Below are 16160 nucleotides of genomic sequence, written 5' to 3'. Positions count from 1 at the left end.
AAATTTTATAACTTAAAAACCTTTCCCAAGTGGGTTATGGGGTGGGGGGGGGGGGGTGGGGGGTATTGTTATACCCAACGGCATAGTTATTGGGCCTTTCAGCTATGATAAACAAAATAGGCATTTAAAATTTTGATCGGATGATTTCAGGATAAAAGTGGCGGTGGAGGTAGCCTAGTTGCCCTCTAATTATTTAGTCACTTAAAAAGAACACTAGAAATTTTAATTTCCGTTCAAAAGAACCCTCTTCTGATGTTCTAGGACCACTGGGTTGATACAATCAATCCTGGAAAAAAAAAAAAAAAAAAAAAAAAAAAAAAAAAAAAAAAAAAAAAAAAAAAATAACAAATAAACACGCATCCATGATCTTCTTCTAGCGAAAAATGTAAAATTCCACCTTCTAACACATTTAACATTTCCACAAAATTGCAGATAGAAGCTTGAAACCTATAAAGTAGAGTTCTCTGATACGGTGAATTTGATTTTGCGATTTTCATTGAGATAACTTTCTTTTAGGGGGTGTTTACTCTTTTTTTTCGAAAGTCAGGAACATTTTCTAAGACTTGTAACCTTTGATGGGTACGACTAAACTTAATGAATTTTATATATCTGAAATCAGCATAAAAAGTCAATTCTTTTAATATCTCGACTGGTATCAATTTTCTTTTAAACCGTTTTCTACAGTTTCGGTTTCTATTGAGCTAGGTCAATCCTTACTTACAGTTCGTTATCAGGAACTGGTACAACCACAATTTTCTCTTTTTTGGTTGTTATTATGTATATGCGGGAGTTGCCCCCTCCTCAGTACCTCGCTCTTTACGCTAAAACATTTGTGAATTCGAAAAAAACCACTTATTATTCTAATTAAACGGTCCTTGTGTGTCAGGAGTCGTTCTTAAGTAATTGGAACAAAAAGTCAAACAATTGCGTAAAGAGTGAGGGACTGAGAAGGGGGCAATCCCCTCATATACATAATAATTTCTTTGCGTTTTAAGTTTTAATGTTGTTCCTTACTTTCATTTGGAAAAAACTTGTTTTTTTTTTATTCAATAACAACCACAAGCCAAAAACATACAATTTCATATAAAAATTGCGATATCATAAGGCATGGTTATCATATAAAAATCATAATTAAGAAGCTGCTTAAGAGAACATTAAATACTAAGATTGGCCAAAAAATAACACAAAACATTATTGCTGAGACCGGCCTGTATTTAACCAAGTTTTAACCTTTAGCGTATACAGCGAGGTACTGACGAGGGGAAGAAACTCCCTCATATACGTAATATGAGGGGGTTTGAACTTTTTACTGAAGTTCGAATTTTGTTCCAATTCTTTAAGAATGCCCCCTTAATCCCAAAAGCCGTTTAACTAGCTCTTTTTAATAGTTATTAAAAATAATATAGCGTAAAGAGCGAGATATTGACGAGGGGGCGAACCCACTCATAAACGTAATAATTTCTGTTCGTTTTAAGTTTTAATTGCTCAGTTGAAAAACTTGTTCCCTCCTGAAAATATCTGTATACTTTCCAATAACCAATACTATATGCATTCAATGGGTATAGTTCATAACTTGCAAACCTTCTCCTGGGGACTGTGGGGGAATAAGTCGTTCTCAAAGACAGTTATTAGATTCTTCGACTATGTTGAACAAAATGGCTATCTCAAACTTTTGATCCGGTGACTTTGGAAAAAAATGAGCGAGGGACGGGGCCTAATTTCATTCAAATTTTTTTGGTCACTTAAAAAGAGCACTAGGACTTTTAATTTCCGTTCGAACGAGCCCTCTCACGACATTCTAGGATCACTGGGTCGATACGATCACCCCTGAAAAAAAAATAAACAAACATCCGTGATCTTTCTTCAAACAAAAAATACAAGATTCCACGCTTTTGCAGATAGGAGCTTGAAACCTCCACAGTAGGGTTCTCTGTAGAACACTACAGAGCTCTACTGTAGGTTTAACAATCTAGTTATAACCAACACGGTGTTTGGTCATAATATGGCCCACAAGTTACATCGTATTCACGTGGTGGTAAAACAGCAAACCTTATCGATTATGTTATAGTAAATCGAAGACTGGCAGGATCAATACAAGATACTAGGGTAAATAGGAGTGCTATTATTGATGGTAAAAGTGAAGATCATCATCTAGTAGTGTTTAAGGTTAATTTAAAGCTAATATTTTGGATTTGTTATCAAAAGTTTTCATTTTGATAGACTCTAGGATGAGAATTTGAGAGCTTTCCAGTAAACATTGAATACTAAACTGGATAGTTTAAAATTTGACAATGTGGAAGATAGTTGAAATATTTTTTGAAAAAAAATTTGTGAATTTGCTGATGGTGTGTGAGGGAAGAAAGTTTGGACTGCAGCTAGGAATATTAGTGAAAAATTATTGGTGTTTAATAGAGAGGAGAAGGGGCTTGTAGAAGAAATATCTGAGCAAAAAGAATGTAAAGAAAAAGGAGAAAGCATTAAAATATGAACTAAGGAGTTGTGAATTGGAGGCCATAGATAAAACTACTGAGGATCTGGAAGATGCAGCTAGACGGCATATTAGTAAAATATTGTACTGGTACGTTAATTAATGGAGAGGGAGTAGTCAATCGGGACTTGTCCTAGTTAAAGATAGGAACGGGACCACAATTGTTTAATAGAGAGGAGAAGGGGCTTATGCAAGAATTATCTGAGTGATAAATCTTATGATAACAAAAGGAATGTAAAGGCAGTAGAGAAAGCATTAAAATATGAACTAAGGAGGTGTAAAGTGTAAGCCATGGATAAAATTGCCGAGAATCTGGAAGATACAGTTAGACGGCATAATAGTAAAATATTGTACTGGGATGTTACTACATTGAGAGGGAGTAGTCAAGTTGGACTAGTTCCAGTTAAAGATAGGAACGGGCCACAATTAATGATAAGGAAAGAGTTAAAGAGAGATGGGCGGAACATTTTGAGAATGTCCTAAACCGAGATAGAGTTGCAGGAGAAGATACAGAGGAAAATGAAAAAGTTTGTGATACCTTGGATGTGAAGGAAGATTTGTTTTGTGAGAAAGAATTAGCGGCAGTACTAAAGGATTAAAAAATAATAAGGCTCCAGGTGCTGATAGTGTGGTAAATGAGTTTCTTAAATATGGTGGCTCTGAGGCTAGAAATACGTTACTGAAGATTATGAGTATGATTTTTGAAAAAGGGAAAGTACCTAACGATTTTAGGAAAACCTTAATTAAACCATAGTATGAAAAAAGGTGATAAGAGTGAGCGTGGTAATTATCAAGGCATTATTCTGGTTTCTGTAGGTAGTAAATATGTAGAGATGGTAGAGATACTGTAGGGAAAATTTTAAGAGAAGAACAGTGCGGTTTTAGGAAAGGTAGAGGATGTATCGACCAATTTTCACTCTTAGGTTAATAATTGGGAAGTGCCTGAGTTGTCAAACGCCTTTGGTCTTCAATTTTATAGATTATGAGTAAGCGCTCGATTCTATTGATAGAAGAGGTTTAGCAAAGGTCTTTTCCTTGTATGGTATACCAGACAAATACATTAAAGTGATTAGTGCTATGTACGAAAATAACACTGCTGCGGTTAAGGTAGGAAATGAGGTTAGAAGTTGTTTTTGTATTAAATCAGGAGTTAAACAGGGTTGTGTTCAGCCCCCTTTTACATGGATCATTTTGATGGACTTAGTCTTAAGCAACACAGGAAAGACAAAGGGAGACTACGGAATCAAATGGGAAGGAAAAACTCTCCTGGACTTTGACTATGCCGGTGATTTAAGTATTATAGATGAAAGTGTGAGCAAAATTAATGAACTTTTAGAGATTTTGTGAGTTCAGGGTGCTAGATTACGTTTGGAAATTAACGTTAAGAAGACCAAGTCACTAAGACAAGAATAAGTGAATCTGAGATGGTGACATAGGGTAACTAAAAGACTGATCAGGTGGGCAGCTTCACTTATGTTGGTAGTATTTCTTAGTAAAGACGGTGGGAGCAGTGAAGATGTTAAAAGTAGAATAGCCAAGGCTCAGGGTGTTTCTTCATAGTTAAAAAAGTTTGGGAGAATAGGAAAATGTGAACCAAAATTAGAATATTAGAAGCACCACACTGCTGATAGTAGTCGAATAGGGTTCTGAAGCATGGGCGCTTCAAAAAGCAGATGGAGATTTGTTAGATGTTTTCCATAGAAATTGCCTACAAATTGTTCTGAGAGCCCGGCTGACTGACCGTATTTCAAACAATAGGCTGTAAGAAAAATGCGTTTCAATCCCACTTTCTAGGGTCATAATGAAAGAAAGGTTGAGATGGTTAGGGAACGTTCTGCGGATGAAAGATGACAGATTGCCGAAGATTGTCCTTTTCATCCAACCCTTTAGGGCTAAAAGAAAAGCAGGTCGTCCTCGTCTGGGATGGGAAGACTTCATAAAGAAAGATTTAAAGGAAATGGGAACTTCCTGGGAATTAGGAGGATTTGAATAGATAGATTAAATTAGGAGGCTTTGAATAGATAGGGATCGAGGAGGAGCGTGCGTAGTTGTGTTGGCCTCAGGCGGCTTGGTGCTGTGGTGAATTGTTAGTAGTAGAACTATACAAAATTTAATCACGCTCAAATTAGCATTTAGTAAATCTTAGCTTGTAAGGTAGACTCGGCAGAATGGTATTAGGACCAATCCAACGGAATGAGCCCAAAGAGGGGGGAGACTCTAAAATACGCTTTGGTACACATAGCAGCGGGACTTGAAGCATATACACTCGATACTGCAGTCCAGGGGCAACAATTGGGAGGATGGGGCAATTCTACCTCCGCCCTAGATACTGAAAAATTCATATTTTAGCATTTTTATTTAAAAAATGTCTCCCAAGATTTGGAAAATGTCTTTTTTTTGTGTCCTTATTAGAAAAAAATGAAAAAAAAAATCATAGCCCTTCCCTCGTGCCATGTCCTTATTTCCACACCTGTTCCCATCCCAGTTGGAAGACTTCTGGCGAATAACACACATGAAGCAAGATTTATGACTCTTTCTGGATATCCTTGGGGTCTATAGCTGCTCCAGTAAGAAATTTGAAGTTGAAATACCTCGAAAACGTTTTTTTTTTTTTGTCTTAAAAACTGATCTAGTAATCAGAAAAGCTTATCATACCTGACTTTCCGATGAACTCAATGACGGTTTTTCCGTAACACTACTACCGTCATCATTATCATCATACGCTTTTGCATTTTCATCATCTGAATATGCAATCGAAGCAGAGGCAGGTCTTGGAGGAGGTTTCACAAGTGCTCCAGAGCTACTTGCTAGCGAGCGACGACCTAGGGTGCCAGTTTTAACGCGCGCCGACAGACGGAGCTCAATGGCAAAACCCAAATCTTCGGTGTTGATTGATTCTTCTAGTGTCCATGTTGTTTCATCTGAGAAAAGAAGCAAATATAAGAAGAAACTTCAGCACTTCGATTAAAAAAGAAAATGAGGTCCATAAAAAAATGCATGCCAACAACATTATGGACAATTGTTTTTAGAGGGGCTGAGTTACGAACTTCGTTGGATGGGACTTTATGCTTAATGCTTAATAGAGGAGAAGAGGGGCTTGAACAAGAATCATCTGAGTGATAGATCATATGAAAGCAAAAGGAATGTAAAGGAAGCGGAGAATGCATTAAAATTGCCGAGGATCTGGAAGATGCAGATAGACGACATAATAGTCAAAAATTCCACTGGCATGTTAATAAATTCAGAGGGAGTAGTCAATCTGGGCTAGTCCTAGTTAAAGATAGGAACGGGCCACAATTAGTGATAAGGACAAAGAGTTAAAAAGAGATGCGCAGAACATTTTGAGTTTGTGCAGGAATATATACAGAAGAAAATGAAAAAGTTTGTGATACCATGGACGTGAAGGAAGATTTGTTTTGTGAGGAAAAATTAAAGAGAGTATTAAAACGATTAAAAAATAATAAGGCTCCAGGCGACGATACTGTGGTAAATAAGTTTCTAAATATAGCGGCCCTGAGGTTAGAAATAAGTTACTGAAGATTATGAATATGATTTTTTTATAAGGGAAGTACCTAGCGACTTTAGGAAAACCTTCAAATAACCAATGTATTATAAAGGTGATAAGGGTGAGTGTGGTAATTATCGAGGTATTAGTCTGGTCTCTGAAGGTGGAAAATTACTTAGTAATATGGTACTTTTTAGATTGAGATATGTTGTAGACAAAGTTATAGGAGAGGAGCAGTGTGATTTAGAAAAGCTAAAGGATGTGTCGACCAGATTTTTACTCATAGGTTGATAACTGAGAAGTGCCTGAGTTGTCAAACGCCATTGGTCCTCAGTTTTATAGATTATGAGCAAGCGTTCGATTCGGTTGATAGAATTTAGCGAAGATATTCTACTTATATGGTATAGCAGACAAATACGTTAAAGTGATTAGTGTTATGTACGAGAATAACACTGCTGTGGTCAAGATAAGAAACGAGGTTAGCAGTTGGTTTCGTATTAAATCAGGAGTTAAGCAGGGTTGTATTCTATCCCCCTTCATATGGATAATTTTGACGGATTTTGTCCTTATAGGAAAGGCAATGGAAGACCACGGAATCATATGAGGAGGTAAAAATCTCCTGGACTAAGATTATACTGATGATTAAAGCATCCTAAATGAAAGTGTGAGCAGAACGTTTGGATGTCTTGCGAGTTCAGGGTTCTAGAATAGGTTTGAAAATTTATGTTAAGAAGACTAAGTCACTAAGGTTAGGAATAAGTGAAGCTGAAGTTGGGTAATGAAAAGATTGATCAGGTGGGCAGTTTCACTTACCTTGGTAGTATTATTAGTAAAGATGGTGGGAGGAGTGAAGATGTTAAAAGTAGAATAGCTAAGGCGCAGGGTGATTTTTCACAATAAAAAAAGTTTGGAAGAATAGAAAGACAAGTCTGCAAACCAAGATTAGAATATTGGAAGCTACAGTGATGACAGTGGTCAAATATGGCTCTGAAGCATGGGCGCTCTGAAAAGCGGGTGAAGATTTACCAGATGTTTTCCAGAGAAATTGCCTACGAATCTTTCTCGGTACCCGACAGACTGACCGTAATCCAAACACTAGACTTAAGAAAAGTGTGGTTCAATCCCGCTTTCTAGGCCTATTATGAGAGAAAGGTTGAGATGACTAGGCCACGTTTTGCGGACGAAGGATGACAGATTGCCGAAGATTGTTCTTTTCACCCAACCGTCTAGGGCTAATTTTGACAGCGATATCTACTAGGGTTCAAACTTTTGGTTTTCATTTTTAAGGTTTTTGAATTGTTGTAATCCCTTGTTAAAATACAAACTAATATTCTTGCAACGGCCAGCCGCCAGGCCCCGGCACTTGGTACGCGGCAGGCTTCTATATATGGATTCTCATTGTTGCTCGTCTTCTATCCGTGGACAATTTGCTGTCTTTTCATACGTTTTCAAAGATATTTGATTATTAAAGCAAATCCAATTTCTAACAACGATATCTACTAACCTTCAAACTTATTTATCTCAAACAAAAAATTTTCTTTTTTGTCTATTCCTTTTGAGCATTTTCATACTGTATCTATTCAAAGATATTTGATTATCAAAGCAAGGCTGGTTTCTAACAACGATTTCTACTAAGCTTAAAAAATTTGGTTTTCTTTTATAGGATTTGGAATTCTTCTAATGCCTTGTTAAAATATATAAAAACATATTTGCAATTACCAGTTTTTCTTTTTTGTTTTTTAGGCAATCTAATGTCTTTTCATACTAAAATCTATTCATAGATATTTGATTATTTCAGCAAGTCCGATTTCTTACAACGATTTCCCTTAAGCCTAAAACTCTTGTTTTTTTTTTTAGATTTCGGAATTGTTATAATCCCTTGTCAAAATATAAGCAAATTTTTTGGCAACTACCAGTTTTTTGCTCTTTAAGCATGTGACTACTTCATTGCAATACTGATGATTATGAAAATGATGTCACCCACATAAATAGTTTTTTTTTTCAAAATTATGGCTTTTAATGAATTTTCTCAAACTTCTGATCCATCTAGATCGTTTTTTATTTATGCGAGAATATCCCAAGATACCAAATTTCCAAAAAAAAATGTAGAGCCGTTTTCGAGAAAAAATACATAAATACATGCATAAATACATATATACTATTATTGCTCGTTTATAAAGATAGTATATATATATATATATATGATTATGTAGGTTTCCACTGGACCAATTAAAAAAAATCAGATTTCACCGCCCTCGGTACTTAAAGCCAGTTATTTTCAACCATAAATTTTCAGAAAATGGAAAATTTGCTTGTCTATTTAGGAGGTGAAACCAAACGTAAAAAATGCATTTAATAAAAAAAAAAAAACAAAAAAAAAAAAAAAAAAAAAAAAAAAAAAAAAAAAAACACAAAAACGATAATGATAATTCGGTAAATAACTGGAAAATCATCTAAGAAAATGAGAAATGGAATAAACGTAGTTTTCAAAAAAAGGAGGGAGAAGGTCATTTTTTTCCAAATAAAATAGCAAGAAACCCATCTGGCAGTGAAAATACCAAACTTAGATGTTTTTTCAGAGTCTACGTAGAAGAGGAGTAAAAAAGTAATTTTTTTTTGGGGGGGGGGATGCTTCTTCCCCCTCGAATTGATGTCACTGAAAAGTAGTCTCAAAAAGATGTATTTAATGAGCCTCGTGGTCATCACCCAAATAAGGAAGAAAGCTGTACTCACCACATTTGCGCTTATATTGATAGCTTTGCTTTTAACGCATAGAATTGCCACTAACATTGTTACAATAACCACACAGGCTGCTGCCAGTGTGACCAAGAACCAGGTTTGGTGGTAGAAAGGTCGTTGCTGAAGATAGCCATACTCAAGGTAAATCTTCGATGGGGTGACAACCTTCAAGAAAATATACAAACTGTCAGCAAGTGCTATAAACTACAATTGCCACATATTCATCACATTATTAAACAATCAAAAGACAGAGCAGTGGCGAACACTCTGTTTTCATCCCACATTTATTATAGCTGTTGCTATGGCCACCTCCTAAAAACCCTTAAGATTAAAGTCGTTATGGAAAATATTCCACCCACTCTTTCTAAAGCTTTTGCTAAAGCCACCTCTTAAAAATCCTTAAAGATTTCAATTTTTTCACTTTATCTGACCCCACATTGTTTCCTACTCCCTTTCAAATACAACATTTATTAAAGCTTCAACTATATTCACTTCCTAAAAACCCTCAAAATTTTTAGATCATTTTTCAGTAATATAAACCGAATGGTAGTCCCAAAAAACTCCAACGCATCTTTAGGTCCAGTTGAAAATGCTCTAAACAGATGAAACTCTCTCACTGCAGAATTTGACTAAATACCATAAGAGCTGTTTCAGCATCTTTAAGGGAAGACCTATGGCTGAAAAACTAGATTGGCTGACAATAACAGCCGTATGAAGTGATCTATGATCTACAGCTGACCCACCCAACCTGTTTCACACTCTAACACCAATTCTACATGCTTAAACCTTCTGCTATGGTCGCCTCCTAAAAATCCTCAAGAATTTAAAACTAATTTTTAGTACTGTAACACCTATGCTTCTCAACCCCGACTTTATTGAAACTTCTACTATGACCACCTACAAAAAATTATACAAGAGTTAAAATCAATTTTAAAAATATCATTTCAAACCCTATGGGTAAAACCTTTAAAGGTACGAAATCGGGCTTTAGGGGTAGGTAGTCCCTTCAATCAGATATCATTTAAATCCCAAACTAGGGGATTTAATGTGGCATCAAGTGGCTTTGTGATAAGGATGTTTGATACCGATACTACATATAAATACTCACTTTTCCTCGGGCCTCTAAGAACCCTATTGGTACCACTACCAACGATCTAAAAAGATCAACTTTATGGGTAGCCTTTAGCAAGCTTCAAGTGGATTCAGCGTGGCCTTAAGTGGTCTCAAGACATGGATGCTCGATATCGAGACCAGACATAATCGTTACTATTATTTCGATTTCTACGGAATCAAATAGGCGAGAAAACCGAGAGCAGTGTCAGCCAGTGGACACGTATAAAACGAAAAAAAAACCCGGATATTTTGACGAGGACTTCCGCCAAGTCGTCTTCAGTCCTTGGAAAAAATGAAAACGAAAACAAAATCAAAATCTAACCTTATGAAGTAAACTTCACGAGAAGAGCAAAGACGATAGAAGAGAAGAAGAGAGAAGAAAAGAGATAAATGAATGTCAAACAAGGAAAAATACAAACGAGCACCTAACAGAAATACAAATAGAACACAAAAGATGTTGGTAAGTACGTAATCTTTACATAAAAAGCTTGACTGAAGCGAAAAAAGATTTCACATATTATGAAAGCGATAATGCAAGACGCAGATAAGAAAATTGAACCATCTTTGATCGAAACTAACATTATTTAAATACAAATGCCATTCAGAAAGAATGCAACGATACATTCTCTACGCTTTGGGAGAATTACTGATACTCCCTCCATATTTGGGTAACGTCAAATACCTGCATTTCTTAACTATGTACCTGATCCATAGGGAAAAGCTCAAAAAAGCTTGTAGTATTTCAATCTGGTTGATATGAAATCTGAATTGACGAAATAAATGCAATCTGAGGCGCAAATATACCAAAGACAAAGAATGCAGAAAGAGGGGATGGGGAGTAGAAAGAGCGATTAAAACAAAGAAATAAATCTAAAGAAAATTTTGCTTTGGATCTTTTATTGAGGGCGACTAAAGTCAACATACCTCTTCTAATGAATAAACTGGCAGTGATATTCCAAATCTATTATACGAAATGACACGAAATAGGTACGTCGTTGAGGGTAAAAGATTTTGGTAAGACAGAAAAAAATCCGACTGAGGCCCATTTTCTAGCTTCACTACAGTCAACCACTTCTCTTCTTCTGCAAATATAATGAAACAATAAACCAAAGAACACACAGAACACATAAATGTTGGGGGTAAAATAAACATACAGATGAGTGAAGAGTATATATATAAATTAATTATTTTATTATTGAAGAGTATTAATTAATTATTATTTTATTATATTATTGTTATTATAGATTTTAAACCGTTATAGATTTTAAAAGATAGTGAAGTTTCTGAAAGCCGATAGCAACAAAAAAAAGGGGAAAATGACTATCTTTCATTTTTATTTCCTCTTTTTTTTGTTGGGAAAGCCTAAAGGTGTGGAGCTGAAACATTGAGAATTGTCATTTTTTTGTAAAAAGAGGTATTTCGTTCTTTGGAAGTTACCTGCCCTACTGAAAGTTTTGCCTGATTCTAATATTTTAATTTCATTTTGATTATAAAATAATCAGGACTAGATTTATATAAATAGAAAAAAGATTTGTTCCCCAAAAATACATCAAGTCATTTGGGCAAAAGTGAATCTTTAATTCATTCTAATGTAAAGGGGGAGTAAAAATAAGTATTACAAGATAAACAATGATAATAAATGATAAGGTAAATGAAGGAAATGATAAAATAAATAATGATAGTAAGGTAAATATTCTCACTTAAACTGCAATAATTAACTACATGATTTTCCGAGTAACGGTATATTCTATTGGTTATCTTGTTTTTCAACACCTTTCAAACACGTCTTTCAAACAATTCACGGTAAAGAAGTATAAGTAAAGGCTGAATTGTGTCTCTAGGCAACCGAAACTAAAAAACGAAATTTTGATAAAAATAAACACAGGAAAAATGTATTTTTCTGATTTTATGGTGATTTGAAATATATAACACTAGCTGTTTCAAAATTAACCATTAGAAGTTACGATACTACAACAATTTTCTCTTTTTTGTCTCAACGAAGAACTCGATTTCCTTCAATTATAACTGCTTATGCTCTTTGCTGTCCCTCTTAGCTGAAAAATATATGTAACTGACCAATTAAAGCTATATAGCTAATTACTATTATCAGTTTGTTAGATAACTTTAGAAGTTATTGCCACTAAATAAATACCTCTTTTTATGATCAATTAAGAAATATACTTGATAAAGACCATATATATATATATATATATATATATATATATATATATATATATATATATATATATATATATATGTATATATATATATATATATATATATATATACCATATATATATATATATATATATATATATATATATATATATATATATATATATATATATATACCATATATATATATATATATATATATATATATATATATATATATATATATATATATATATATATATATATATATATATATATATATATATATATATATATATATATATATCATGAAAAGAGAAATCACCAATGCAACAGCACAAACACAAAAAAAAAAGAGAGACAGAAGGAGAAAAGGAAGACTGTTTTCCTAAATTAGTGATTAATATAGACCAGCACTTGAATGAGGCCTTAACCCTACTCATCCATACAATCACATAGGTCAAACAGCATAGCCATACACAATCAACCATAAAGGATAATCCGTGGACAGGCAGTCATGTCGTCAATAAGTATAAGTCGTCATTTACCAAACAATAGAAAAATAATAAAGACAAATAATTCAGAGGCAACAACCTAACACAAGGGCTCATCAGGAGAATATACTGGCCTATATAGGGTTTCGCCACTTTAAATTCTCTACCCAGCCAAGTGTTGTGGCTACCACAGAATATCCATGGCATCCCCGTGTCAGTCTGTGTGTGTGTGTGTGTGTCGAGTGACGTCATGTTTGTGTGTCGACTGACGTCGTGTTTGTCGACTGACTTCATTATAAGGTTTGAGCTGTATGCGTCATGAAGTTGTTGGTCGACTGACGTCATGTTTGTCAACTGATGAAATTACATACCGGGACACCGGGACACAAATGACGACCGGGACATACGGAATATAAATGACGACCGGGAACCTCAAAGAGAAATTACAGACTGGGACACCCGGACACAATCACGACCGGGACACAGTGAATATAAATGACGACCGGGACATAGGGACACAACTACAACGGGGACGCCGGGGGCACAGGCGGGATATATTAATGACGACCGGGAAACAGGGATTGTTCGAATAGAAATTACAGACCGGGACACAAATGACGACCGGGACACAGGGAATATAAATGACGACCGGGACACAGGGAATATAAATGACGACCGGGACACTCAAAGAGAAATTACAAACTGGGATACCGGGACACAAATGACGACCGGGACACAGGGAATATAAATGACGACTGGGACACAGGGACACATCATTAGAATAATGAGGTATAGATCTGAATACGGATTGTTTTCCCATGGATAATTATATGTTGCATGTTCAAGAGTCAGTAAACCTGACAATCTATTTATATGCACAGACAATGGACAGCGAAGAATGTTGTATATTCGCATGTTTTACGTAGTTAAAAACATATATATATATATATATATATATATATATATATATATATATATATAGATTAGATTTTAGATTAATTTATTTCAAAAACATGTATACAAAACATTTTGCTGCACCTGCTAAGAAAGCCCCTTTGGGCTTGTTGGCAGCAGGTGGCAGTCATCTCTACTCCACATATTACTACATACAAAGATTCTACTTATGACACTCACGCATTATTACTATACTTTTGCATCATTACCATACTATTCTTTTGCAAGGAAGAATCTCTTAACAACAGCTTTGAAGGAAGCCAAATGACTCGAATTTCTTATTTCAATTGGAATAATATCCCATACAGAGGGGGCAAAATTTCTAATCACGAAAGAAGCTCTAGCCGTACTTCTAAATGGGTGTACCAGATTTGATGCCCCTTGTGTATTGTGGCTATGAAGATCACAATTAATGGAGAAAAAATTTTCGAAAGAAGAGGGAAGTATATTATTAATAAATTTATATGTGAAAATACTAACTAGGTAGTCTCTTGTTTTTGAAATATCAAAAAGTTGATTCTTAGTATAAAGTTCATTAATATTATGAGTAAATAAAGTTTTAGGTGATAAAAGTTTAACGGTTTTATTTTGGATTTTTTGGATTTTTTTATAACATGATACAAAATTACTAGCCCATAAAGAGCAACCATAGCAAATATACGGGTAAAAAATAGCAAAATAAAGTAACCGAAGAATTTTATAGGATACTAGGTTTTTAACTCGGCGAAACACACCCAGAGATCTGGACAACTTTGAAGCTATAATATTTGAATGTGTTTTCCATGATAGATTTTCATCAATCATAAAACCTAAATACTTTGTTACCTTTACTCTTTTTATTTGATTTCCGTTTATTATTAATTCTAAATTAGTTTTAATACTAGATATCCGAGAAAATAGAATGTAGTTAGTTTTATTATAATTTAATGTCAAAAGATTGAAATCTGCCCAATCAATAAACTCGGTCATTGCCTTTATCATTTTATCAAAAAGTAGATCAACTGATGGAGCAGCTACAAGTAAAAGAGTATCGTCTGCAAAAAGGATTATACCAGCCTCTGACAAATAATACTTAATCCGATCAATAAATATTAAAAATAAAAGAGGACCTAGTATAGAGCCCTTGGGTACTCCGCAAGTTATCGTACTAGCTTCAGAAGTAAAACACCCATTCACCACAACCTGCTTTCGGTCACTTAAATAAGATTCAAACCAAGACAAACTCTTTCCGGTAACACCGATTTTTTCCAGTTCAATTAACAACTGTTTATGGTCAATCGTATCAAAAGCCTTTTTTAAATCCAGGAATAAAGCAGCTGGAATCAGACCCGCTTAAAACGACGTATTTACCTAGTCAACAAGTTTAATGGTTGCCATTTCTGTGGACATTTTTTTCTAAAACCAAATTGAGTATTTATAAGAATTGTATTATTTTCAACGTAATCAGTTAGCCTGGATCCTATCACCTTTTCATATATTTTTGAAAAAAAGGGAGGATAGAAATGGGTCTTTTGTGTGAAGGGTCGTCTCTCTTACCTCCTTTGTGCAATGGTATTATTTTAGCCACCTTCAAAACTTCCAGGAAAATTCCTTTTTCCATAGACTTATTAATCAAATTACATACATCTGGTGTTATAACTGATTTAGCAATCATAAGAGAAATCCCGTCTACGCCATTCGAGTTTGATTGGATTCTACTGATAATTGTACTCACTTCACTTATGCTACAAGCATTAAAAACCAGCTGATTTTCTACTGGAATTTCCGACTGAACTATTTTGGGAGGCCGCTTAATTCTTTTCCGAGCATCGTCACAAAGTTTCGCTCCCTCACTAGAAAAATAATCACATAAATAATTCGCAACATCATTTGGGGTAGTCAAATTCCCCCTCTCTGTTTGTAATTTATTAATAACTTCTATTTTACCCTTTTGACCCAGGAGTGAATTTACTGTTTTCCATGTCGTTTTCATATCACATTTATGCTTCATAAATTCATTTTGTAAATATATTTTTTCAGCTTTCCGTTTTAATCCGTTTAAAGTATTCCGGTAATTTTTAAACGGCTGAAAATTAATGACAGATGGTTCCCCTAGGTATATTTTATACAATTCATTTTTCCGACTTATAGAATTTAGAATGCCCTGTGTAATCCATGGTTTCTTAGGGAATTTCGTACAACCTCTTTTAAGTCTTCTTAGAGGACACGTATCATTCAATATCTTTGTAAATATTGCAACAAAAATATCATACGCAACCGACGGGTTATCTTCTTCAAAAACTGGAGTAAAATCTGCATCATCCATTTCTCTCTCAATTTTTTTTAAATTATCATTTCTTAAATCACAAAAATATGTTTTATTTATTTGACCACACTTATTTATAATCCTGTAAGATTTTTTTTTATTTTACTAAGAAGAAAAAGATGGTCGGATCCATCCGTGAGTAGAACATCAGCATACGAACTTTCAAGCAGCTTTCCATCCACAAATATATTATCGATAAGAGTCGCAGACTTATCAGTTACTCGTGTAGGAATAGTTACCAGGGGGTACTGGAATGATGAAATCATAGAGTTAAGAAAATCTAGGCGGCTTGTACTTTTAAGGAGGTTAATATTGAAATCCCCCATTACTACTTCATATTTATGATCATTACTAAATTTCTCCATTAAATGCTCCATTTCCTCAATAAAAACATCCTCATTAAATGAC

At 34.6% G+C, this 16160-nt stretch overlaps 1 protein-coding gene across 1 annotated transcript in view; it reads right to left on the bottom strand.

Annotated features, from left to right (window-relative positions):
• The window catches only part of LOC136042275 (protein sidekick-like), a gene marked incomplete at its 3' end in the record, with an annotated part of 118354 nt that extends 102602 nt beyond the window's left edge, over positions 1-15752 (bottom strand). The window contains 5 exon segments of the mRNA XM_065727228.1: positions 5144-5409; positions 6061-6079; positions 8727-8897; positions 10770-10927; positions 14984-15752. Coding sequence (XP_065583300.1) covers positions 5144-5409; positions 6061-6079; positions 8727-8897; positions 10770-10927; positions 14984-15752 — 1383 coding nt within the window.
• Between the last annotated feature and the right edge of the window lie 408 nt (positions 15753-16160).

This window comes from Artemia franciscana, unplaced genomic scaffold, assembly GCF_032884065.1.
Source record: "Artemia franciscana unplaced genomic scaffold, ASM3288406v1 Scaffold_1006, whole genome shotgun sequence".
Lineage (NCBI taxonomy): Eukaryota > Metazoa > Arthropoda > Branchiopoda > Anostraca > Artemiidae > Artemia > Artemia franciscana.
This window is presented reverse-complemented; position numbering and strand designations above follow the sequence as displayed.